The following is a 25,860-nucleotide window of genomic DNA, read 5'->3' on the forward strand; positions in this document are numbered from 1 at the left end:
TAAAACTGGTGTGTAATGTGTGTATTTATAATTAGAAATATATCTTGATAAAACTTGTGTTTTATTAGTGTATTTATAATTAGAAATATATCTTTCACATGATTAAAATTTTACAAACATTGGAAACATTTTCATTGATATTTTTTCATATTTTAAATCTTATCAAATTTTGCAACGTTTCATTTCATATGACATTTTTTTTTACAATTGGGGGGTGGAAATTACATTTTGGTTATAATTTGTAGTTCACGTCACAAAAAAATTGTTTTGGGGTCACAAAAATGCCAAATATTTCACTTTTTTTGTTGCATTTTCTACTTTTTTTTCCCTGATTTCAATTTTGATCATCTTTTCCACTCCATTTCATGCCTACGAGATTGGACGTAAAGAGGTGGAGGTATTCGATAGAAGTAGGACAGATGACTGTGACTCACGTCCTGAAGCAAATTCAAAGCGCAAAGTCTCAAGGCATCATTGACATGCAGACCGGCTTATACGTTTAAGGGGGAGGACTTTGTGGGTGGCGGTATTGCTCGCAAATGACACGTCGTCACATTACCTACGTCTCGCATTCGGAGCGGCGCCATGAACTGCGACCAGAGCCGTCCCGTTCAACAGATGTTCTTCGTGGATGGAGTTCCGCAGCAGCATCCGGGTCAACTGCCCAACTGGCACCAGAAGCGTCGAAGGTTGGGCGGTGGCATCCCCACGCTCGTCGCGGTGGTCCTGCTGCTGTTCCTGCTGGTGTTTGCAGCGCTGGGCTTTGGCGGCTACCTGATGTACAACATGCAGATGCAGCTGAAGGATGTGAGTAAGGTAGAAAGTTGATGAAGTTTTCACAATGAACCTAAAATGCACTTACAGGTCAATTTAATTCAATGCACATTATATGTCTGTGCTGTGAAATCTCAACTTTGTGGTTTGACTTTGAGGTCAGTTGTTCAAAGAGACAGGATGTGGTGTCCTTTTAATTTGAAGAACGTGAGCAAAGATGTTTGATGTTTGTTTGTCTTAGATGTCACGCGAGTTCAAGCAAGCACAGGAGTTGAGCAGAGCTGAGAAACAAATCGGTAAATTGTGACAAAAATCACTCACCGAACTGTTCTCACATCTGAATTGATGACGTAATATGGCCTCCTTTTAAGGTTTGGATGAAGCTGGAAGAGGGGGGAACAAAAATGAAGAAAGAACTGCGGCTCACGTAATAGGTAAGAAAGTTTCTATTTCAGATAAAGTTTTAAAAAGCACACAAAATCAAACATAACACAGTTTCTGGGTATTTGTGACGCAGGGCGAATCGAAAAACACATCTTTCACAAAACGCTGCGTTGGGAGCCACGCGTCGGCGTTGCCTTCACCGGTGGGGGCGTGGCCTACCAGGTGCGGGATGGCGCCTTGCACGTTAATCAGAGCGGACTCTACCATGTGTACTCGCGGGTGGAGCTCATCTTCAAGCATTGCTCACCCACGTCCTCATTCGAACACAAAGTGTTTGTAAGGTCACCGTCGACCCCGGACAAGACCCTAATGGAGGCCCACCGGGCCGGGTTTTGCTCCCGGCGGAGCGATGCGAAAGAGCGCCACGCTTGGACCGCCGATAGTTACCTGGCGTCGACTTTGAGACTCCACCAGAATGACAGGATCCTGGTCAACGTGTCCCACCCCCAATTTATTAGTCACTCCAATCACGGCAACTTCTTCGGACTCTACCAAATCTGATTGGGACACGGCCCTGGAATCAATCGGAATGACGTCATCACATTGCTGCCAAAAAGAGATCATTAACACTAATATGATGTGTGTAGCATTATATTTATTCAACACGAGTCGTTGAGGACAAAAGGCAGGCTTATGTCAACTCAAGTTTATTTATAAAGCAGTATATCTAGTATTATCTCATCACATTTGAGTCAAGTAAAGAAACGAAAGTGGTTTAACCGCAATTTTCTTGTCCACGTAATTTTCCGTTCTATGGTTGTCATCACAATTTCATTCTTGGAATGACTATAAAGAAGCAACGAAACAACCAACAATATTTTGCAACGATGACACAAATGTTTGTTAAAGCCTCTACTGGGTTTTTGTGGGTGATATATGTGCACGTTGAGTTTGCTTTGCATGCCAGTGAAACGAAGGCGCTTGGCTGCATGGTACAGAAGCAGGAGGCTTGGTGTCATGGCAGACACTTCCTTCCTGTGCTAATATTGTCATCGGGGTCTTGAGCCTGCGGTGACAGCGGCAGCGGCAGTTTTTCTTTGCACTGCACCCGCAAAAGTCAGCAAAAACTTTGAACATCAGTTAAGCGAGTTTATCTGTCGGCAGTGTCAATCTGTTTTGATCAAATCATCGCCAATGTTTCACTTTTTTTTTTTCCTCCCACGTTTTAATTGTTTTATCATTATTTTATGTTCCATTCATTCTTAACAGGTAGTTTCACATGCTGTAAAAAAAAAAGTTTCATATTTTTTTTAATATTTAAATAAAGCCTTCATTTTGTAATGGACATTTTACAAAATGATTTCACATGTTGGGAAGTTTTGTAATATTTGTTTTCATAATTTGCAGGGTGAAAAAAACATACTCAGAGGAGACATGATAGTCACGTGATGGCGAGTAGTTTTCAGAGCAATAGCTTCACCTGTTGGTGTTTCTTCAGAACTACAAAAATGGTTTCACTTGATTGGACAAAACGATGTCCATTAAATTATAAAATTGAATGACCTGTCGCGCCAGATGAAGATAATCGTTTCAGAAAACGACGACAAGACATTTTATTCACTTGAGTAATTTCTAAGGATTAGCTATTTTAAACAATATATCAACGAGTCCAAAACGCTTTCCCATACCGGGAGTCGAACCCGGGCCGCCTGGGTGAAAACCAGGAATCCTAACCGCTAGACCATATGGGAGCGATATATCGTCCGCAACAAATATCTTAGACGGAATAATTTGTATCATTTGAACCATGAACACGTCACTTGTGAAGTGTGGTTTCTTTTTTCGACATATAGGCTTACATGCATTTGTTAATGTAAAAACAAATTATTTCTACTTCCGTGTGAAAAGCAGCACAACGAGGGCATCTGTTAAAGTTCATAGATATGGAAGGCGCCGTTGACGTGCTGGCCACTGAATTGGATGCTCACTTTGCTACCGTCGACCAGTTTGATCTTATCGAAGAAGAAGACTATGGAAGTTCTGGGCTTGGTCTGAAGGACAATCTCTTTCCCTTCGTACGTCTGCTTGAGGAACACATCCTTTTCTTTGACCTCCTCAGAGAAAGCCAGCCATCCGTAGATCAAGTAGGTGGTCGCTCGGGTCACGGTGAAGATGTGGTGTTCTTCTTGTCCATCACTCTCTAGGGAGGAAAATATGTATATATATATTTTTTTAAAGTATGTGTCAGCAGTTGCCACACTGCTGCTGGATGCTGAGAATAGAAACAGAAGGCTCACCTTGAATAGAACATGTCACGTTAATTTTGACTCTGTTGCTTGCTGTTCTAACGTCCTGCAAAGACACATTGGCAAGATAACGTTAGTTGGATGAAATCTATGGATTTTCGATTCAACCTTTCCCATTAAATCAAATCACAATCTCATCCCAACCCTGAACCCAACCCTGAACCAAAACCCAATCTTGATCAGCAAGAGTTTTATTCCAAACTATACATAGGCTGCTCTGCAAATATAAGCATGCACACCATTCCAAAACAATAACTTTGCATGAAACAAGTTTGCAGTAAGTGCACAAAGTGTCTCACCTGGTTGCTTGAGTACAAATAGATGAGTGGTACGGCAGCCACTAACAACAGCGCTCCAATCATGGCCGCCGCGCGTCTGATGCACGCACTCTTCTTGCTTGCACCCGGGTTGATGCCTCCATTCTCGCCCAACATGGTAAATTCTTCCTGGGGCATTGCTTCAACCTGATGTTCTTCCATTTGCACTAATCTTGACACTCATACAGATCGCATGCTTTTATAAGGGCGTGACAACAAGTCGCCCACACTTGGAACACAAAAACACACGTCACATAATCCCGGCATCAGCAATTTCCCTCTCTGGGCAATAAAGTAGAGGGAATACCTGTAAGCGTAAAAAAAAACCCAAAACGACCACAACAGCGTCTGGGCCCCTAAAGGATTTCATTTAATAAATGACGGTAGAAAGCTCTTAAATCACCTTTAATATAGCACTCGCTTATTATCACTGACATTTTTTTTCCTGCCACGAGAAAAACAAATAACTTGAAATAAAACTTAATGGAAAAGTTTGCCAGAATCTTCAGACTGGTAACTCTGGACCTGCATGCAAAGTCACTCAAGAATGATTGAAATAAAAACAAGCGAGCGTTTCATCATCAGAGGGAAATTCTGAAAGTCTGCATTGCGTTTCAGTGTAAGATTAATTGGCAGACTCTCTCGGGTGAAACTTTCGGTCACTTCCGTTTTTTTGTTTTTTTTATGGCTGTTATTGTTCCGCCCCCACCACCCACAGCTGTTCGACCTGTTCACCGAGATTCCGTGCGATGGGTTTCATCACTTTTATAGTTTTGCATTGCGTTATCAGTCGGTTAAAAATAACAGATTGGACTTTGCAACACTTTGGTTACATATGCAAATGAGGGACACACCTCCATTGCAATACGGAAGTGTTAGCAAAACTCGGGAAAAGGAGTTTCTCGTGCATTCAGACAAGAACAAGGCAGCTAAAAAAATATTTATGGATCATTATTTTTTTTTGTAGCCTATTGATTCCAACGTATCAATGCAAATAGAGCTTATTTCGCAAACATTCAGCAAGTGGCAACATTTGCCTTGTTACATCATTGCCAAAAGTACATAATAAATCGTGGTATTAAATTTGAACATAGCGTTAACAAATTTTATAATAATAATGCAGCCATGTTCTAAATGAGCTAAAGGTTGAGAACATTTGATTTTACCAAGATTCAACAGATTTGAGCAACGGGGGGAAAAAAAAAACAGTACATGTCCCTGCAGGTTCACAGGTTACAAAACTTCCAAAACTTTTTAGAGACAGACAAGCTAATAATTATTTGATGCAGCCTATAATCAATAAAAAGGCTATGCCTGAAACTTTCTACTCATGACACTTCCTGGAGAGATTGGACATGGGCCATGGAAAAAGCCATTGCAGTGCAGGTAGCTCGAGGAGTTTTTGTGCAAACCTTGATATTGCATTTCCACGTTTTAAGGAAAGAGGCAAGTTTGACAGACGCAAGCATACTTTCACTCGGGCTTGTAATCAGAAGTAGTGTAAATGTTTAACAAACTTGCCCGCTAATGAGACCAGAGAGAGTCTCAGGAGAGATTAAAAAAAAACAAAAGAATCCAGAGTTTCACACAAGCAGCTTCCCCAAAAACAGATACTGATGAGCTTGTCAACTATTGATACATAGAAGTTACATAACTTGACTAAAATTAGCTTCAATTTACAAGTCCCAAAAAAAAAATGGATGTGTGCTAACTCTGTACTAACACATCTAGATGGAAGTAAGCCATATCATAAATCAGTGGAGGTGAACATACAAGCTAAGATGTTTTTCCAGGACGTCTGGATTGATCGGGAAAGACCTGCCTGATCATGTTTGAAGATAGTTCACTCAGGGTTTGTCTGAGCTACATTTCTTATGTCTAGTAATTTTCCAAAGCTGCTCGGTATTTTATTAGTTGTTGTAGTATGTCTAAAAAACAAAAAACCACCCAGTCAAATGAATGTTTTGTTTAATATTGAAGATGGAGCCCCGCCCCCTCCCTCCCTCCCCTGTTCAAGTCTGTAATGTCAGTAGCTTAACGGCACAGTATGGCAACTTTGCTCTCACACACACACACGTACACACACGCATTCATACACACAATCGTGTAATGCTGTATTATGATAATTAACACATGAAGTATATCTATGGTACTTCATTTAAATATGTACACTTGGCTTTTTTGTCACCTCTCTGACAGCGTTCACGATGGCAGCTGGTCCACGCGCTTCCTCCTTCTTTCCTCACGTCCATGAGGAGGAAAAACAAGAGGTGAGTTCCCCCTGTAAAAAGTCAGTTTTTTTTTGTTTGTTTTTTTAAATCACGGGTGCGGCAAGTTCATGCGGTCCTCCACCAAGGTGTTGTCGAGGCCGTGGGCTTCGATGCACTGCTTGACGGTTGCCGTCACGCCGGCCAGGCGACGGTCCAGGGCGGCCAGGTGGGGCTCGGCCAGGACGGGCCGGATGGGGTCGAAGGCCAGCGCCTGCCGCATGGCCGCGCTCAGGGCGCCGCCCCGCAGCAGGTTGAGCCGGTTCCAAGTGGACACGCGGATCCTAGCCAAAATCATGGAGGTCGATTTATTGATTTTGACGTAGATGTGAAGAGTTAAAAGCGAAAGATCTACTCACATGCAGCACTGGTAAAGCGGCGCTAGGATGCTGCGCTCGTCCAGGGCGGCATTTCCAAAGCTGAAAAGACAAACCAGGAGGAATAGGAATTAAATCTCCATGTCCATGCAGGCCAAATGTAAGATTTCTCCAAAACCTCTTAGCGTTGTCCAGCAGGATGAGCATGCTGGCGCCGCCGTCGTCCTGGAAACTCTCGTAGTGATGCCGGTCGGCGTTCCCGATCAGATAATCGAAAATGGCCGTGTCAATGACATCCAGTAGGCGTGGCCCCGCGTCGTAGGGCGCCATCTTCTTAACCGCCGAGCAGTAGCTCTCGTCGTACTCCCACCTGAGAACAAATGTTACAATTCTAATGACAATGGCACATTAGGAGTTTATTAAAGCTGTCAGCTCAGATTGACAAATTTCCTCGATGGCGTGAAAGCCCTTACCTGGCCAGCTTGCCCTCCCGGTACGTTCGACCCCAGGGGTGTCGGTGCTTCTGTAGCGGCCAGACGTCGGGCAGCCACAGCGTCAAAGACCCCTCCATGATGTCGCCCTGGCCGCACGCCGGCTCGCTTTCCCGACAGTAGTAGCACTTCCCGTAGAAGCACGTGTTGTTGCCCTGAGTCAGGAAGGTGCCGAGCAGCTGTTCGCTAGCGACGGGCTTGATCTCCGTGCGCAGGTTCACGTGCCTTCCCACCACTAGGGGGGCTCTTCGAAAGCCTAGGATCCTACGGTAAAGTGAGGTGAGGTAAGCATGTCGGTTGCCAGGACGATGAGTTTAGGTGACGCACCTGTCCAGGTGAAAAGCCGCCACTTCTGCGTTGTGTCGATCGTAACCGGCGTACGGCTCCCCTTCCACCACGTAGTCGCGATTGTATCTGGAACAACAAAACAGCTGTGTGGTACCAATAAGCCAAATACAAAAAAACAAATGATCTTAACCATAGAAATAAAAGTCAGTTCTAAAAGACCTCTTGGGTTTGAAGACCACCTTCTGACCCCCATCCAGCACCAGCAAGGCTTTGAGCTGGGTGCCCTTGTAGCCCACGTCAGCACGCTCGATGCGGGCTTGGCTGAGGGCGCCCAGTACGGCGGCCAGCTCAGGCGCCTCCTCGGGGTACACCTCTCTGGGACCCACCCACTGGCTTGCGATCTCCCACGGGGACTGCAGAGTGTGGGCCAGGCGAGCGCCCCGCGTCAGCGACAGGCTGGCCTCCATCTAAAGGACAAACATCACATTGTAAACGGGCCGTCGTGGAACGGGTCACCGGGCGAGTGAGGGACCGAGCGAGAGACCTTGCGGAAGGCCCTGAGGTCTCGTCTGCTGGCCGCCGAGCCCTCGCCGCCATCCAGCAGGAAGATCTTGGCCAGGCCGAGCAAGAGGAGCACGGCACACAGCAGAACGACGCGCTGCTTCAGCTTCATGTCCGCCTCGGCTCGTTCACAGCCTCAGCCTTGCCGCGCCGCCCCCCCGCCGGCAAAATGGCGGCCGCCTATGAAGAGAGAGGGGGGCAAAATTCAGAACGGCCACACCATTGATTTTCTTTTGCGCCCCGAGACATGGCCTGCTGAGTGCCACAGATTGACGCCATGCCCTAATTAAAAACAACCATACCGCTGCCAGCTCTTGGTGTCAGCTTGACCGTTGCAAATACTCATCTAGAAAAAGAATGAAGGATTCCAAAACAATCATAAAAATAATATTTAAAAAAAATCACAATTATTTTGATTGAGACTGAAATCACAAGTCATAAAAACGATTATTCACTGATTTCAAAAACTTATTTTTCAACTACCATAGCTCGATTTGATCATTTATAATTTGTTAAGGTTCTGTACTAATAGTTTGGCACTTGTAGTTTAGTGTCACGAGTACCCTGCGTGGAAGTGACCCTATTACTGTACAGACTTGTCATCTAAAATGTAATTGCTAACGGCGTACAAGTATTATTTGTGACAAAATTCCATTATTGACTTCCCAGGTAGTACTAATCTTGCAGGTCGCAAGTGTCAACTCGTGCACAGCTCTCCCTCACTACTAACGTGACAGCTCCATTAATATGCTAAACTATTCTACAGTGGAGGAAAAACACATAATGAATGCTCAAACATCTTTCCTTTTATTTAAACGTATTAAGATGAGCGAATGTGTAAGCCACGCAGGCAAGTTCACCTCTTCCTCCTCCTCTTGCAGGAACAATCGCTCTTTCATAACGTCAATGCTGTTTCTATGTATGAAAATAGCCATATAGGTTTTCAAATCAAAGTGAAAAATAGTTGGTTGTATGTTTAGCAGCTGTTAGGTTGAACGTTAACAATCTTTATTTTGGCCAACCTGTATTGCTATTCTGTATGCACCTGGCTATGGAAGCTAAAGCTAAGCTAGTTAGCGAGCTAACGTCATCGTTCGTTTTCTCACCTCGCGGCCATACGCGATCCACCTTTATATAGGGGACGAACTGAGTAATTAGTGATGTTAATTGAATTATTCCCCCTCCTAGAGAAGACGTGTCGGTCAGTCAATCCCGGGCGGTAGCCCTATTTGGTGGTTCCGGTCTGCTTCTACGGATTCTGTCGGTTCGGTGACGCTTGGTGCCGACCACTTCTGAAACATTTGCTGCTGCTCTCCTAACATCCTTCAGAGGGCGCTGTCGTATAGAGTTGAGGCATTCGGCACGGTGCGTTTAAAATTATCGGATTTTACAGATCTTGTGAAAAGCCGTGTTGACTGCACTGCATCACATTTATTATTATTTGTTTCACTGATCTAAAGCAATGAATCACCCCTGACAGTCTCGAAAGTATTATTTGAAGATATTTAAATTTCTTTAAGAATATTTTATTGTGAAAAATATCTCACAAAGTAAACCTATTTGACAGTGATGAGAAAAGCTGCAGGCGGATGTGTGGAGTAAAAAATAGGGCAGAGTGTTTATTAGTTCTCAGTGTTCACAATTGTAAGCGCATCACTCGGCATGAGGTCATAGCGCTTACACACGCACGCACACACAAAGGGGGGCATGTACACATTGGCGTTGCCACCTTGACATGTTGTGGATGGCAAACTCTCGCTCAGAAGGCAGGATTCATTCACAGCATGGAAACACATCATGTATTGAAACATCAACTCATGGAGTGTGTGGAGGTGTGGTGGGGGGGATAGAGGGCAGGGGTCCACTTTAAACGGAAAAAGGAATTTTCAAGTGAGCTACTTGCCAGTTTGCCCCTTCCGCTCACAGTCATTGTCTGACTTAGGATTGGCGAGTTGACTAAATGAAAGACGTGACCAAAACTCTACATAAATGGTAAACAAAAGTAAATTCACAAGAAACTCCTTTGGTAATTTGAAAATTCCTAGTATGATTCAAATTGTTGTAACCACCCATACCTTCTGTACAAATAACTTGTGCATTCTTTCTCAACCTTCAAACATTCGTCCGTTAAGCACAACTTTTTTTTTCCCCCCACATCTGTCCATTCACAGGTGCTCAAAATCTATTTTCCGTCACTTGTTCTCATTAAGGTCGCAAATGCAGTGTGGTGATGTCTCAAAGGACGACAAAGATTATTTATTTGCATGCATTCACAGCCTTTTTCTTTTGTAGTTCTCCCAAATAACCAAAGCTCTCCCAGGGGGGGCCGCCATTTTCTTCACTTGGCCTTCAAGTCACGACGCAGATGATTGTTTCACAGCTGCTAGTGGCTCAAGTTAGGACCTTTAAAAATATAGATTTGGCTATACATCTATATATACTGTCTGTATATGTACGTACAGGTGTGCAGGATACTGCCGAGCCTTGGCTTTGGTTTTCCCACAGGATGGTCCGACTTGTTTGATCAAGTCTGCTGATTTTGTTTGGGCCTGATCAAGTCAGTTGGCGACTTTCTTGGGTTTGCTTGTTGGGTCCGTGAAGTGCATTAGTGGGAGCTCACCATGGTTAGATGATGTAAACGCACGCAATGTAAACAGCCGCTTTCCAACAAACTCGACACCCTGCCGTGTTGCTCAACATTGGCAAAGTGCGGATGCGAACGCTACAACTGGGAGGTGGGGGGGGGGGGTGAGAATAAAACACGCCGAAAACATAAAGGTGGAAAAGAAAGTGGATTTAGATTGGTGCCATCGGAGTTGCAATTGAATTAAGGTGTTTCAGTCTGTTGAAATATTTCGTTTTTGGATGCAGATTAATCTGGATGTCTTAGAGAATTCATTTCTCATTCATTTCAGAATTCATACTATTTATAATATATATTTGTAGACATTTTTTCTCACATCATGTTGATTTTCCTTTGCTTGTTAAATGTTATATTATTTACATTAAAAATGCACCATTTCCAAAAGCATTCCATTTAGAACTGAATATTTTAAAATCACTCATGTGGCTTTTTTACACTGAATTTTTGAGACGCTGAAGGTTTTAAATTATTGTTCGAAAGATGTTAAATTATTTCAATTTTTTGTCCATGTTGAACTCATCCTTCCAAAACGAAATATTTTAATACAAAATGTTTTAATACTACTTTCGAAATTCAAATGTAAACTCTGATGGCACCGATGCATTTCCATAACGACAAAAAGTGTAACAGTTTCAAATTCATTGTAACAGACACACAATGTGCAATCAATTGACTGCGTGGTAATACTGTGTCAACTGCACTGACTCTCCCAAAAAAAGAAGAAAAAACATAACACTACTTATTTTTCTGATAAAAAAAAAAAAAAAAAATACAAACAACATTCTGCGCACCTCCATGTAGCTTTAAAGTCCACATCACAGACTATCTGCTTCACAGTCTGCTTGTTGTTCATCTGCCAACCCAAAGCTGTTCAAAAGGAGGAAGCATCCAAGCGGAGTGTTAGCTTAGATTCTGGGAATATCGTACCTGTGCGGGATGACGTAAGCACCTCCCTGCAAACACATTTTTTTTATGTACAAAACACTTGACACAAACAAAGGAAAGCACATCATGAAGCCACCAATTAGGGGAGCCCTTAGGTTAGATCAGAGTTTCCCTCGAAACTGTGGGCCCTGAAATGTTTTCAATGGCCCCAAAAGGAGTCCTCTCAATGTCTCCTCGTCGGCTGAGCAAGACGAGAAAGGGGACGCCCGTAAAAAGAAAAACGATAGGACAAAAGGAAAACAAATAAAATCAAAAAGGAGGAGAGGATGAGCTCCGTCTGATTGGTGAGCTAGAGTTCAATCACCTGCTCAGACGTGAGAGCAGTGGTGCGCTTCCTTGTTCAGTAGTCGAGTCCACACGCACGGCTTGTCTCTTAAGGCAGTGGTGGCAGGTGAGGCTGCAGCGAGGGGGGGGCGGGGGGCAAGGGGGTGTGGCTTTACCGGGCAGTGAAAGCTCCAAGTGGTGCGTCGAAAAGCTCCGCCGCCTCCTCGTCGGGGGGCCGCTCACTCGAATGACATCAGATTGGCCGGTGCCTGCGGAAGTCAAAATTTGGAGTTGAAGAAGCGCAAAGCTGAAATGTGAGTTTGAGGGTGAAACGAGACCTGTTGCCTGTTGCTCTGACACGCCGCACTCAGATGTTTGAACCACAGCAAGGCGTTCATCCGGTTGCCCGCTTGGTACTTGTAGGTGTTACCTAGGCAACCGAGAGACAAATCATCACATCCAAATTCACATTGCATTTTAAACATCCAACCTGGCCCCTGAACACAACATTTGAGATGATGTTCCCGTGACTCACCATGCTCCGAGTCAGTCAGCATGAAGACATCTGGATGCTCGGGATCGTCCGCCATCATGGCCATCAGACCCACCACGCATACGCTCTTGCTGGACTTTGACTTGAACTGGCAGGATGACAACCGGAAACAATGTTAACGTACCTTTAACGTGCGTGTTTCCTCCACAAGGTTGTCATTAGCCGGTGAGCGAAGCGCAGAACAGGAGTGATGTCATTGTTCTCATTAGTCAATGAGTGCTAACATCTGTCCACGCACGCACACACGGCACGGCTCCTGCACCGTTTCGCTTCACACCGTCGTCAATGTGATCGAAACCAAAGAAGGAGCTTTGTGCAAGAAATTCCCCCCGTGATAATTTTCCTGCGATCGCTCATATTAAAAAAAAAAAAAAAATTGGTTATAATGATTAAAAATCATTGCGTGTGTTCAAACCGATGACGGGTATCTTTTTCGATTTAATCAAATTTCCCTCCCAAAATAACATCGCTGAGGATAATCTTTCACAGATCTATAGACTAATCAGTCCGTTGCTGACTTTTCAATCGAAGGGCAGTCAAAACAAATTTCATCCTCTCTGCTGCCGCACACCAAGTGGAATGTTCCTTCTTGACATCATTGTGTACCACGAGAGTAAATAATGGCTATCAGATGTCTTGGGGGGGAAAATCAATGATGTTTGTTGGGGTCATTTGGTACACTGCGTTGTGCTGCGTGTTAAAACATTTAATAGGTATCACCTGCGCCAACAAAACAAGCGTTGGAAAATCTAGCGCTCTCTCATCGGCACGCGGGATGTGAACACGCTCGCAAAGTGGCCGCGTTGTGTGTCTTACGTGTTTTCTCTCTGTTGCCTTCAAGGACTTGACAGGATAGTAGTAAAGTTGGGTACTGCAAAGAGCCACCCAGTATTTGGTCCAGGATGCCACCTGCAAGCACATAAAAATGATGTCAAATGCCCCCCAAAGTATCATTCATTCATTCATTCATTCATTCATAAACCACTCTATTACATAACGATCGAACCTTAAAATTCAAGTGAACAAAGTCTCCTAGCTCAATGCTAACATATAATGCAAAACGCCATAGACGGTGAACAGAAATTAGCATATGTTGACAATAAACTCCACCGTAATGGTGATTTACAGCAAACATTTCTAAGTGGGGAGCGTCCGTTATTTGCGAATAACCTCAGTGACCACGCCGAGGCGTGCGAGGGAGGACAAAGACGTCATGTTAATTCATATTCCTGATGTGCACTGGGCGGATTAACAATGAAGACTTTTGTTGCCTTGTCCACATCATTAATCAAGCATGCTACTGGGAGCCAGAATGTAAACACCCAGAGAGCTCCAAATTTGTCCGGATAATGTCAAAGCGCCTCACGTGCTAGAACAAAAAAATGTAACGGCCGTATTCTCACCGTTGGTTTCTTGCCTTCCTTGAGTATGGTTTTCCGTCTCAGCACCCCCTGCACCGTCACCGCTCCGGGATACAGATGAACGGCCAGCTCTTCGGACTCCGCCGAACTGCAAAAAGGGGGCGACATGAAACGGGGTGTCACTTGAGAGGCGTAGGGCAAACCGGAACGGACACAAGTGTGACGTGTGGTGGATATGATTTAAGTAGCGGCGAGACGTAATCTGAAAAGCCGAGCTAAAATGAATGTTTTCCAAAATGTGTTCATGAGAAAATAATTCATGATCTTATAGAAATAATAAAGCTGGAAATTTGGGGGCAAAAAAACTCAATTTTTCTACTGAGATGAATTGAAATTGGAAAATTAAATTAAATATTCTGATTTTGATTTTATGATGGACAATGAATTAATTGGGGGGGTGATTATACGTGTGTGTGTTAGTAGGTGGGTGCGTGTGTGAAACACATGCGAGAAGGAAAGCAAAAGTAGATTATAGACCCAAAGGAAAAAAAAAAAAAATCACTTCCTCCACTTGATCGTATTTGTGCCGTCACCCCAACACACCAAAAGATGAGCCCAGCATTAAAAGACAAACACACACACACGCAGGAAGGAAGCCCAAAATGGCCACCACCGGGCAAGCGCGGAAAGGCGGGCACCAAGAAAGCCAGGTTTGAGTTGAGGTGGGCTTGATAATCTGGTCGAGTGCGTATACCTGCTGGGCCTCAGGACTCCTCGGTAGGGGATGCGGGCCACGCGGGTCACTGGGCCCAGAGAGTGATAGAACCGAGTCCTGTTCAGAATAGGATAAGATAGGACAAGGTAGGCGGCACTGAACATTTTTTTTGTTTTTTTTTACGTTTTCCTTTTATAGTTCAAAGCGCCAATTTCTCAATCGAGGAGCGTCGAGTTGTGTTTGGAAAGTGATTTGCAATCCCAGCTGGGAGTGAAGCGATGCCAATTTGGGACCGGTTGTGATTTCAAGATATTGTCAAGTCTTAAAAGTGTTGCGGGGGATGAGGCGCGGCGGCCTTAGAAAAGCAGGATGCATTGTGGATATCATATCGAGGATGAAGGTCTTAATCATCTTGGCTGCGATGGAAAAAAATAAAAAATAAAAGAATGAGGACCTCCATACGGGTCTTACCTTTCGAAAGCCGGCCACGACACTTCCTCGCTGAGTTCCGAGCCTTCGCTGCTGCCTGTGTCGAGAGAGAGAAAATGCATTTCTATAAAATACCAACACAAGATCTTAAAATGTGATTTTTAAAAATAAGAAAAATCTGCAATTTTCTTCCATCTCTTCGTGCTCACCGAGGGAAATGCCGCTGGAAAGCGTGGAGCTCTCGGCTTGGCCCCGGGTGGGACTGTTGCTTTCCATCACGCTGTCGTCCAGCAGGTGGCGCGAGCCGGCGTTGGGGAAGGTGGCGCTTTTGAACTCCACCGTATTCATCTTGTGGATGAAACTACGAGACACAAATATCAGTACCGGCTGACCGAGCAGATGAAGGGAGAGACAAAATGTGTAAAGACCTACTTGTAGCCCAGACTGTGACACTTGCGGTGTCCGTAGGGCAGTAGGTTCCTCGGCGAGGGAGGCGTGGCCGGGACTTTGGCGCCCTCGGCCGTCACCGAACACTTGCGGCCGCATAGAGGGGACGCGGATGCTTCCTGGCCTGTGTGGGACGGAGAACCCTAAGTTGGAGGCACTCCATAGTCGAAGTACCCTCGACACTCACCGGCGAGATCCTCTTTGGATGCGTTAGCACGCGGCGTGCTGGTGCCGGGTTCGATCCTCTGAGACAACCTGGACATTGGTGATAATAAGTTTTGTGGACCCGGGTGACTCTGCATGCTTCCAACTTACTTGTAGTTGTCGTCCTCCACAAACTTCTGCAGCTCCTCGATGTACCTGACCGAGTTGAGATACTTTTGAATGTGAGGCAGCAGCGGAATATCTGAAAAGACACGTGGAGGAGACGGTCAGGGGGGCGGAGTTTGGATCAATACGGGAGCCGACTCACCGTAGGTACAAGATCTCTGGAGGTCTGATATGATTCTGAGAATGTTATTCATCAGGTTGGACCGCTGCTCGTTCTCCAGGATGCTCCCCGTTGAGGGGTAGGCCGAGTCCACGTAGGTCAGGTCGGACAGGTACATTCCTGAAAGAGAAGAAGGAGTCGGGTTGAACGCCTGACGGGAAGTCAAACGGGGACAAGAGCCATCTTGTTGGCGGTGTAACAAAAACACACATTTTGAGAGTTTCGCTCATTACAAAGCAAAGATAAATACACAAACAAGACAAGGAGCGCTAACGGAGTCACCAGCCAAGAGCGAGAGCGGTCCGCCAACTCGCTGTGTTGTGTAAAAATCTTCCCTCAATTTTTCCCTGCCTCCCTTCCTTCCTTCCTTCGCCTTGGACTCTCTGGTTTTGATTTTTTGACTCGCATGACGTAAATATTAACACAAAATCCCACAGCCGGAAACGGCTACTTGCCATCATTCCCAGAGAGATTAATCAGATTTTTTTTTCTTCGTCTGTCTATTGGATACTTTGGTCAAAATATGATTAAAAAAAATATATGACTACAATTTTTAGTGCATATTTCTTGGAAATAAAATTTGCTTGATTTAGGGGTAGCCTGTCTGGATTATGTTATTAGGGCGGGCTTTGAATATTGCTACAATCTAGATGGGTGAGCAAGACACAATGGTTTATCCAAGATAATGTCCTTTTTTCAAAATATCTTTAAAAATAAAATTGAGAGCAGATGGAAGGCAACTCAGCTGCACCACAGCTTGTTTCTTTCTATCTTATCCACATTTAATCTTTAGTCAGACAAGCAGTTGGTGAAAAGGAAAACACAAACGGAGGTGCGAGATCCCGCAGGTTTCCCCAAACACGTCAACACTTTCTCCTTTTTTGTTGAAACGTGATTGCCATTGACAAAACCTGCAGAAAGTATGAATGAGGTCATGGAATATCACCGTCTGTGAAACAGAAAGGAAAAACGTTCTCCGTCTGCGGTTTTGTTCTAAGTAGATGACTGTGTTGATAAGGGGAGAGGAGGCGGGGCCAGACAACACTAATCAGTCGCCCTGCGGTACCGCCGGCTTTAATTTGGAATAACGAGCATGTACTCATCGAAAAGTGAGTAAAAAGGAGACTGGGAGAGCTGCAATCAGGTAAATTGGGGTAATCGTACACCGATAATTGGGTTGAATTTGGAGGATATTCCGCCGCTTCCAATCAAGAGCGACAAAGGGCCGATTGTCGGGTTATCTTACATGACAAGATCCAACGACTGATTGAGGTTAAATTCAAAGAAATTCAGACTTATTGATTCGCCTTTTTTTATTCTTCACTGAGTAAAATGACAGGTTCAGGGGAGATGGCGCCACCTGTTGCTTGGGAATGCACCTGAGTGATTACACAGATTGTTTTTGTTTTTTTTCTTCACATAGCGAGTTAAAAAATGTCATTCCTTTTTTTCCCGCTAATCAGTGACATCAGAAGTAGGCCGGACCGCTCTAAAGAAAACAGAGGGGTAAAAAAAAGAGGGGGGCAACGTGGAACTCCCACACCCCTTCTCCTCCTCCTCCTCCTCTTCCCTCCCTCCTTAAATCACCCCTATCCTTTGTGGAAAAAACTGGAGGCATCCGTCGTCAAGAGTTCAGTCTGTGCGAGAAGCCGGCTTTTCAACCTTGGCCCGGCGTGCAACTTTGGGGAAGTAAGGTGGCACGTCGATTTTGTCACCGACGGGGAGGACAAAAACGAGGAGAAGACCGAGATGAATCCCAGACGCTGCTGCTCGGCGAAATCACAACACAACGCACACGTCAAACCTTAACTGCGGGACGCGCCACTTCATTGCTCAGAAAAAGGTATGAGCAGATGTTCTCCTTAAACACGAGAGTGTGCGTGTGTGTGTGTGGGAGGGAGGGGGCAGACAAAACTATGAAGCAGGACTTCTCTTCTGGAGAACGGTGTCAGGCGCAGGAACACACGTGACTGCACCAGGGACCATCTGTGTCAATGCAGACCGGTCGGTCGGTATTCACGCAAGAATCATTAAGTGGCATTTTAATATGCGGCTGCCTAGCAGCGACAGCGAGACAAAAAACACAAGAGGAAGGAAACAACATTCCTGCCAAAACACTTGAGGAAGGTTGACCCGATCAGATGGTGGAGATTGTTTTTTTTTTTCTTAAAGGCATAGAACCAGCCGAGGCCGGCCGGGTTCATTTGATTCCAGGTGACGTTATGGCAAAATAGTGAAGCCTCGCTATTTGACGGGGTTAGAAATCAAAGCAAATTGTGGTGGAAAACTTTCCGCTAAAAAAAAAAGCACATCTGCGATTGCTGTCAACAACCAGGACGGGATTTTCGAATATGCCAAACTTGGGAGTAAAACGGTAAGCGGGAGAAAGACCTTGCGCTCCGGGAGACTCCAGTAAATCATAATATTTATCCATAGCTCCAATAAGTCTGGAAAACCAGAGCGTAAGAGAAGACGCAGATATAAAAAAAAAAAAAAGAGGAAGCAGATGCTTGACGAACATCCAGGACATTCCAACCCCTCACCTGAGACTGCGGGTCACTGCGAGCTTCGCTACGCTAACCGCAAATCTCTTGACCTTCGAGTAGTTTATAAGACGCTCGGCGAGCGTGTGACCGGCTTTCGGCGTCGGTTAGCAAGTTGGGTGGAAGATTGATAGCTCGCTCGGACTGCGCCGGCTGAGTGATTTCAACGCTTGACCTCAGGTTCTGCGAGGACGCCGATACCTGACAGATGGTTAAGGTGTTAAATAAGGTCCGAATTATAGTAAAGGTGTGTCCATCATTCAAAAAGATAAATAATGCAGAGTAATGTGCTTATTTGAAATCATTCATCGTAGATGGAAATACGTCCTAAAAATATACCAGACTTCGAATGGGTCAATTGGACCCGCAGTGTAAATCCGGTCTTGTTTATAGCAGCTCTTTGTTAATGAGAAGCCTGGACACAGTTGACAGGACAGGTCATCACAGGATTAGGAGGAGGAATCCAACCAAGCATGTGCGGGGCAGTCATGGAAACTTTTAACTCACCGCTAACATTAGCGCTCGGGGAAGAGAACAATACCGGAGACGAATCCTTACAATTCTTTTCCCGGTTCTCCAGACAAACCCGGATCCCCGGCCGGCTCGAGGCTCACCTTCCCGGCGTCACTCGCTATATGACGTCAAGAGGGGGGGAACCCACCACAAGGGGCTCCTACAGAGGGAATTTCCACTATTTAGCAGCTTTTGATACAATGCCCGTGTGTGTTTAAGGCAAGCACACAGTAGGCTGCTGTGAGGTAGCGAGAGTGCTCTCATTGTGTACTGAGAAGTACAGATTACGAATTCAACTCGGAAATGTACAGAAGTAGAAAAGTCCATTTGGACAAGTACAGATAGCCAACGACGAGAGTTAGCGTGTCTAAATTTGGCTAAATGATTTAAAATAATCTGGCTACTAAGGCAGCTAAGTAGCTGTCGTGCCGGCTAACGTCAATTTCCACTGAGCACAAAATCATCATTTGAAAACCTTTGATTTCGTCAATTTTCATATTTATGTTGAAATGATTTTCGATTACGTTTTCATACAATCAACTCCTTAAATGAACTCGCGCTTCCCCCACAAAAGTTGACCGGGTGACAGACTCTCTCCACAAAAGTGCGATTGATTGAAGGAGCAGATGGGGTTAGCTCGAGGAAGGGTGGGGCTGCACCCTAATCCAGCGTAAAGACCTTTGACCTAACCATCAAGAAACATGTTTAGGGTTTCACTACAAGAAGAAGGAAAACAGATGAGGGGGGCTGCGGGGGCCTCTTAAGGGTGCAGCCAAGGTGAGAGTCAACTTAGTAGCCAAAGATGTAAACTCCAAAGTGAGCCACTTAATCTGGGAAAACATCTCCATTTTAACCCACCACGATCTTTCATTTATAAATCCCCCGGGGAAGGCCCTCCGACACGTCTGTTGGCCCAAGTCCCGATTTTGTGAAGCAAACCCTTTCGTAGCTGATTTTTTTTTTTTAAATACATCCCACATGTGGTGTTTAAGAGCAAGACATAAAACACTGGCGCTCATAAGGCAACACAAAAGCATTTTCCATCCCACGCTGGTGACGATGGCTAATTTCTTTCAGAGGTATTTTTTTTTCATTTTAGTAGGCTGCATTTTTTTTTGGAGGCTGAAAAGGTCAGCCGGCGTGCTGGGCTCACCTCATGCTGGCTTTCGTCTGCTTACAGATACTCCCCCCCCCCACTATTTGTGGCGTCACATCTGTGTCGGCAAGGAGGGAGCCGGTTTGTGTGTAGCACAAACAGTGGCTGGTGACAAGATGTCCCAATCAAAAGCTTGGCCGACAGATGGACACAGATTTTTGTTGTTCATTTGTTGTGGATTTCAGGAACTTTTTTTTGTCAAAAATCCAGATGGGGATTTTTTTTTTCCTTGGTGGGGAATACAGAATACGGGCTATAAAAAAATATACATTTTTCCCAGGTTACAGCTTTGGTAAATCACTGCAGACAGTGGGGATTGGTGCATGGAACAATCTACAGAGCCTGATGGGTGGAAAATGCATCAAGACTTGAAAAATGATCTCTTATGTCCATAAAACATGTAATGAATGAGTTTGACTCAAAAAAGGGATGTAGCTTATATCCCAAGCATTAAACTCGAGGCCCGGGGGCCAGAAATGGCCCGCCACATCATTTTTGGTGGTCCACTAAAGAAAACGAAAGCGTGTTTAATTTTTATAGGGTGAATGGATTTGATTTATTTGTTGTTTATTGACATTTCTTTTCCAATTATTTTTATACTGTTAACCAAAGTAGCAGAGAATTTGTCCTATTCATAACGCAATAAATTGCTTATGACGTAAACCAAATAGGAGAAAGCGTTTTATTGTCTCGAACGTTTTGCCGTTTTAAGCAATTTTGTTTCCCCACTCCCCGACCACAAGCATACGTTAACTATTATTTCCAATATTCAAAGCCAAAAACATTTTTCCTCAGCAGTGAGGCAACCAGCAACACATGGAAGAGTTTACATTTTCTAATGATATGCAAACGAGTGGGCAGGAAAATAACTTAAACCATTAGGTCGTCCAAAAAGCTGCTACTGAACTCTTTAATTAATAAAGGACGACTACAAGGGGAAAAAACGCAAGTATATGCACAAAGACTTGCTTTCATTGTGAACAAGTTGGGTGAAAAACATTTTAAATGAGTCCCTAAATGTCAAGAACTAAAAGAGCTCACACACCTCTGCCACAGCCATTTTTCACTCTGTCAAATTGATTAAATGAGTATTTCAGCAAACTGGTCTTAAGTCTTAGCCATAAGGTCTGAAGCTAAAGATATACAGGAAAAAAAATAAACATCAATAGATGACACTTGGTAATCATAGAGTGGTTTTAAACCACGGGTGGGGTGGCGTCACTTTTGTCTTTTTAACTCCTTGAGAATTGGCCTGGAACTTATGTCCGAGCAAAAAAAAAAAAAAAAAAGTTAGCCCGCCCACCCGTGTTAAAACTAAAAAAGATCCCCATAGGACAAAAGTACAAAGCAGGTAGATGAGACGGCAGTGTAGATATAGCGAGCCGGGAGAAGAGGCCTGTTAATAACTGTTGGAAGGTTGAGGACCCCGCTGTGCACTTTGAAAGACTTATGACGCGGTCAGTGTTGCCAAAATATACTGTAAGGCGGGCGGGGTTGGAGGCCTGCGGCGGCTTGCTTTGTTCCACGCTGTTTTTTGCTGCTTTCACAGCCATGTTATTGAACACGCGCGTTTTGTCAAGAGTGACGAACAAGACGAGCGATGGAATTAATCTTATTGCTATTTGGGGAGACAAATCGGGATCGGGTTTCCCCCGTGTGTGCCAAATTGCTTTCAGTCTAAGTGATTTAGCTGGAAACCGCAAAGAGGAAAAAGGGGGATGAGGGGTAGAAAGTGAGAAGGCCTGCGAAACGAGTGAGGTAAATAAAAACAATACGAACTCGAGCGATTCAGGTAAGGTATTCTGGCTCTACATTGTCCTGTAATTTATCTATGAGTTTTTTTTCAATAAAAAAAAAAAAAGGCTCCTTCAAGAACCACAACTGCGTCATGAAGGGAGACACAGAAGGGACCGGGTTTTGTGGTTTTTGCGATGAGTCAGGATTGACTGTCAAGAGCGATGCAACCGCTTTAGAAGATGTCAAGAGCGGGGCCGAGGGAGCTAAGTGGGGTGGCGTCAGCGTTTCTGTGCCGGTCGAGAAAACAGAAATAGAATCTTGATGAGGAGAAAGACTAATTGGTGACTTTGTTGAAGAATGGATGCTTTTCTGACTTTACATTGTCATGTTAGGTCTTTCCTCAAAGTTAACGCCAGTCTGGTCTCCGTGCAGGCGGGCCCGGGGGCCCTTGGAGGAGGGGGAGCGCGAGTAGCTGTCCATCAATCCACCAAAACAGCAATGCGGGGTCTGATGTGGAGCCTGTGCGCTCTACTCTGTCTCTCCCTGTGGGAGGGAAGTTCCTGCGGGAACTCCAGGGAAACCCGGAGGACCAAAGAGACGTCTTTTCACAGGAGTAAAAGAGCTCCCGCGGATCCCGATGCCAAAAAGTGCTCCTACACCTTCTTAGTTCCTGAGCAGAAAATCACAGGTTTGAAACTTTTTTTGGAAGGTCTGAAGCCGTACAGAAGATCTCACTGTCCAACATTTTCAGGTCCGATCTGTGCTAGCTCCACTGGCCCCGAGCCAGACAAGGACAGAGTGACCCGCATGGACATAGCGGACGTGCGGGAGGTTCTGAGCAAACAGCGGCGTGAGATCGACACGCTGCAGCTGGTGGTGGACGTGGACGGCAACCTGGTGAACGAGATGAAGCTGCTGAGGAAAGAGAGCAGGAACATGAACTCCAGGGTGACCCAGCTTTACATGCAGCTGTTGCATGAGATCATAAGGAAGCGGGACAACTCCTTGGAGCTGGCCCAACTGGAGAACCGCGTCCTTAACGTGACCTCTGAGATGATACGGCTCAACTCCAGGTACAAGGAGCTGGAGGTCCGCTTCGCCACCATGGCCGGGGTGGTCAACAACCAGTCCGTTCTCATCTCGGCTCTGGAGGAACGATGCTTAAGACCGGCTGGGCGCGGCGATATGCCCGCCGCGCCGCCGCTGGTTCAGGTGGTGCCGCAGACCATACCCATCAACAACCGCTTCACCAACGAAATCCAGCGGGACCACAACAACAGGGCGTTTTCGCGAGGGTCGCGAACAAACTCGCCCACTCCCAGCCCGTTTGGGATGGAACCTCCCCCGCCGCAGGGGACTCTCACATCTGACGGTAGGTACCGGTCTCCTTACTTTTACGATAGTCGTGGCAAAACAGCAAATTCAATCCCCAGACTTAAACCCTATAGGACATGCAAGAAGACTTGAAGGGAGTAAGTCCCGCCCAAAAAATCTAAATGTCTTGCTTTAGTCACTTTTGACAGACCACCATCTTGAATATTCTTTTGAGCGTGCAGACAAAAACACTTTTGATGCATCCCTGGCATGCGAGTGAGACAGTGAAATCATCCAGTCCTCCATTGGCCGCCCTTCACTGAGCATGTGTAGCCAATTATGGCAGATTTGGGTCCAAAAACAAAAAGGAACTACATCTCCCCGAACAAATCCTTACGAGGCTTTTGAGCATCCAGTCCATACGAGCGTATTTGTGTCAAAAGAAAGCGAGCGGCATAAAACGAAAGCATCCAAGTTTGACATTGCAGAAGGTTTTTGTGATATTAAAGTCAGCCCCTCATGGTAGTTTACGAACACTCACATAAGGGTAAACGGAGGAAACGCGGTGGGATGATTCAGCTGTTTCGGCTTTATGGCGACCCGCTTGTGAATATTCATTGGCACAACAATCGAAAGTGTGTTTGGATGGCTTGAGACGACAGGATGTTTGGAGGTTTGCGGCTGTAAGGAGATGTTTTGTATCCCCTCCAGACACTGACACTTTTTTTTTCTTGGTTTATTGAAAGTGATTTTCGGGACGTGATTCTGACGAAATTGATTCCTTTTTAAATATTTTTACATTATTCATCAAAGTACTTGAATTATATCACGATATATACATACAATATACATACATTACATTTTTATCTTATTTATTATTATTTTATTGCATTTATATCTAGGTTGATTAATTTTTTGGGGTAAATTGTGTTTTTTTTAGATACTTTTTTCAGGTTTTTGATCACTATATTATTTGTTCATACTATATTGCAATGTATTTGATTTATTTTCATATTGTATTGTATTATGATTGTCTTGATTTCTTTTTTTGAGTGGCTTTTTTGTAGTATTATTAATTTTTGTGGGAGGGCAGGGTTAAATTTGATTTTCTTTTTTTTTTTCTGTTAAACTTCAGGACCATTCAAGGATTGTTTCCAGGTGCGGCAAGCCGGTCACACCACCAGCGGGATGTACCTGCTCAAGACTGATGGAAGTGAGCGGCTCATCCAAGTTTGGTGCGAGCACGGCCTCGACAACGGCGGCTGGACCGTGTTGCAGAGGCGGCGGGACGGCTCGGTTAATTTCTTCCGCAACTGGGAGAACTACAAGGTAAGTGGGACCGATGGATGGATGGCGGGTTCGTTTCGAGGCCACTAAATGAACGCGTGTTCCGTGACTGTAAACAGTTTAGCTGCATATTTTCAAAGAAAGCGCAGTCGTGGTCAGGCACCGTAACGCAAATATACAGAATTAGCAAAGTGCCGGTAGACCCAGATGGAAACGCGGCGTGTTTACTCTTCCCGATGAGTCAGCCTTTTTTTAACTTCCTGACTTCATTGTGATACACAACCGGCTCACGAAAATGTCTGCTCAAGGACTTTTCTGTCATGTCATAAAAATAAAGTACATTTAGAAATCAATGCCGCCGTTCGGCAGCGCAGCCAGAGAGTCATTTGAGCAGCTGCGAAACTTGCTTCAATTGAGCCGCGCTGAAATCCCGACGGACGAGCTTCGGCTTTATTACGTTAACATCTCCGCGAGTCAAATTATCGCTTGGTTAACACCGCCGGAGCCTTGAACTAAAATTAGAAATATGATTTCTCACTTTGAATCTTCCCCTCGCAGAGAGGCTTTGGCAACATCGACGGCGAACACTGGCTCGGGCTGGAGAACATCTATAACCTGGCCAAGCAGGGCGACTACAAACTGATGGTGGAGCTGGAGGACTGGAACGGCAAGAAGGTCTACGCCGAGTACGGAAGCTTCCGCCTGGAGTCGGAGAGCGAGGGCTACCGCCTGAGACTGGGCGCCTACCAGGGCAACGCCGGCGACTCCTTCACCAGCCACAACGGCAAACAATTCACCACGCTGGACCGAGACAAGGACGCCTTCTCAGGTACGTGCCGGTCCGAGGTGGCGAGAATCGGCTTGGGTTGCTCTTGATGGCTCCCCCTTCCTCTTCCTCAAGGCAACTGCGCCCACTTCCACAAGGGTGGCTGGTGGTACAACGCGTGTGGCCAGACCAACTTGAACGGCGTGTGGTACAGTGGCGGAGTTTACCGCAGCAAGTTTCAAGACGGCATCTTCTGGGCCGAATACGGAGGGGGGTTCTACTCGCTCAAGTCCGTGCACCTGATGATCCGACCCATCGACTAGAACCTCGCCGCATCGGCTCAACTCGATCTCTTATTTCACACGCAACCAAAAATATTCCTGACTAAACACTGTACAGGTACAAGGAGGACTAAACGACGGCATTCGCGAGGATCGATGGACTCCGAGCAGCTCTAATGCCCAAATGAATTGAAACAGTCTTGAACCTCAAGTCAGAGGGGGAAAAAAAAAAAAAAAAAATCGGAATTCTTTCCCTTGAGCAATTCCAGCATGAATCCAGCCTGGGAATAGTCAGTATTTTGTTTATACGAAGGGCCAAAGAATAAACTTGGTTCATACTTTGCCAGGGTCACATGACATTTTTAGGAATTCCTGGCACTGAAATAAATACTCAGGCCGAAATGTTCACAAAGCCACTTTTTTTTTTCTATTATATCAGCGGGTATTTATGGTTAACGCAGTTTTCTCTATTGATATTTTGCCCAGTAATGTCATTTGTCAACTGGAAATATTTATGCATACAGCCACAAAAACCACTCAAGCCCTGTTTTGGAAATGCAAAAAATACGATGGGGGTTGGGGGCTACATATGTATGAAGGATAAAGAATGTGACACGCCGCCGGTTGTCATTCAAACTGTCCCATTAAAAGTATTTTGTAAAACATTTGTGTGGCCTTTACTGTTCAGTTTGAGAAATTAAGACGCTTGC

At 45.1% G+C, this 25,860-nt stretch overlaps 6 protein-coding genes and 1 non-coding gene across 11 annotated transcripts in view; 2 read left to right on the plus strand and 5 right to left on the minus strand.

The window, feature by feature from the left end:
• Window positions 1-1,387, minus strand: part of plpp6 (phospholipid phosphatase 6) — a 42,644-nt gene extending 41,257 nt beyond the window's left edge. For all 3 annotated transcript variants that reach the window (XM_085928813.1, XM_085928815.1, XM_085928814.1), the window contains exons 1-2: window positions 1,096-1,387; window positions 560-774 (exon numbers count right to left, since the gene is read on the minus strand). The gene's annotated coding sequence lies outside the window, so the exon portion shown is untranslated. The remainder of the gene's footprint in view (window positions 1-559; window positions 775-1,095) is intronic.
• On the plus strand, window positions 436-2,526 carry faslg (Fas ligand (TNF superfamily, member 6)). The gene is made up of 4 exons (XM_085928818.1): window positions 436-807; window positions 1,016-1,070; window positions 1,146-1,208; window positions 1,292-2,526. The coding sequence occupies exons 1-4, from the start codon at window positions 586-588 to the stop codon at window positions 1,717-1,719; spliced, it is 768 nt and encodes a 255-aa protein (XP_085784944.1). The 5' UTR covers window positions 436-585; the 3' UTR covers window positions 1,720-2,526.
• LOC147047260 (uncharacterized) lies at window positions 1,734-3,963 on the minus strand. The gene is made up of 3 exons (XM_085928821.1): window positions 3,764-3,963; window positions 3,456-3,510; window positions 1,734-3,358 (listed from the first exon to the last, which is right to left on the minus strand). The coding sequence occupies exons 1-3, from the start codon at window positions 3,941-3,943 to the stop codon at window positions 3,087-3,089; spliced, it is 507 nt and encodes a 168-aa protein (XP_085784947.1). The 5' UTR covers window positions 3,944-3,963; the 3' UTR covers window positions 1,734-3,086.
• On the minus strand, window positions 2,838-2,909 carry trnae-uuc (transfer RNA glutamic acid (anticodon UUC)). Its single transcript has one exon. It is a non-coding gene; the product is annotated as a tRNA-Glu (tRNA).
• A 1,827-nt stretch (window positions 3,964-5,790) lies between the features above and the next one.
• fam20b (FAM20B glycosaminoglycan xylosylkinase) lies at window positions 5,791-9,028 on the minus strand. Of its 2 annotated transcripts, none has more exons than XM_085927503.1 (8): window positions 8,812-9,028; window positions 7,689-7,885; window positions 7,364-7,611; window positions 7,184-7,270; window positions 6,839-7,120; window positions 6,544-6,735; window positions 6,408-6,467; window positions 5,791-6,332 (listed from the first exon to the last, which is right to left on the minus strand). In XM_085927503.1, exons 2-8 carry the CDS (start codon window positions 7,815-7,817, stop codon window positions 6,101-6,103), a joined length of 1,230 nt encoding a protein of 409 aa, XP_085783629.1. In that variant the 5' UTR covers window positions 7,818-7,885; window positions 8,812-9,028; the 3' UTR covers window positions 5,791-6,100. The 2 variants fall into 2 exon arrangements, with proteins under 2 accessions (XP_085783629.1, XP_085783631.1); XM_085927505.1 differs by lacking the exon at window positions 8,812-9,028 and adding an exon at window positions 8,566-8,799.
• A 900-nt stretch (window positions 9,029-9,928) lies between these two features.
• ralgps2 (Ral GEF with PH domain and SH3 binding motif 2) overlaps window positions 9,929-25,860 on the minus strand; it is a 31,314-nt gene continuing 15,382 nt past the window's right edge. Inside the window, exons 10-21 of the mRNA XM_085927500.1 lie at window positions 15,536-15,673; window positions 15,379-15,469; window positions 15,251-15,318; window positions 15,049-15,187; window positions 14,826-14,977; window positions 14,659-14,713; window positions 14,227-14,304; window positions 13,515-13,620; window positions 12,928-13,020; window positions 12,094-12,199; window positions 11,897-11,988; window positions 9,929-11,827 (exon numbers count right to left, since the gene is read on the minus strand). Of these exons, the coding sequence (XP_085783626.1) occupies window positions 11,798-11,827; window positions 11,897-11,988; window positions 12,094-12,199; window positions 12,928-13,020; window positions 13,515-13,620; window positions 14,227-14,304; window positions 14,659-14,713; window positions 14,826-14,977; window positions 15,049-15,187; window positions 15,251-15,318; window positions 15,379-15,469; window positions 15,536-15,673 (1,148 nt within the window). The 3' untranslated portion in view covers window positions 9,929-11,797. The remainder of the gene's footprint in view (window positions 11,828-11,896; window positions 11,989-12,093; window positions 12,200-12,927; window positions 13,021-13,514; window positions 13,621-14,226; window positions 14,305-14,658; window positions 14,714-14,825; window positions 14,978-15,048; window positions 15,188-15,250; window positions 15,319-15,378; window positions 15,470-15,535; window positions 15,674-25,860) is intronic.
• angptl1a (angiopoietin-like 1a) lies at window positions 16,896-25,785 on the plus strand. 2 transcript variants are annotated; one of them, XM_085927502.1, is made up of 6 exons: window positions 16,896-17,396; window positions 21,935-22,190; window positions 22,254-22,874; window positions 23,952-24,145; window positions 24,662-24,932; window positions 25,005-25,785. In XM_085927502.1, the coding sequence occupies exons 2-6, from the start codon at window positions 22,001-22,003 to the stop codon at window positions 25,190-25,192; spliced, it is 1,464 nt and encodes a 487-aa protein (XP_085783628.1). In that variant the 5' UTR covers window positions 16,896-17,396; window positions 21,935-22,000; the 3' UTR covers window positions 25,193-25,785. The 2 variants fall into 2 exon arrangements, with proteins under 2 accessions (XP_085783628.1, XP_085783627.1); XM_085927501.1 differs by having other exon boundaries at window positions 21,935-22,874.

The sequence above is a fragment of the Syngnathus leptorhynchus genome, chromosome 13 (assembly GCF_054491065.1).
Source record: "Syngnathus leptorhynchus isolate UIUO chromosome 13, UIUO_Slep, whole genome shotgun sequence".
Classification (NCBI taxonomy): Eukaryota; Metazoa; Chordata; class Actinopteri; order Syngnathiformes; family Syngnathidae; genus Syngnathus; species Syngnathus leptorhynchus.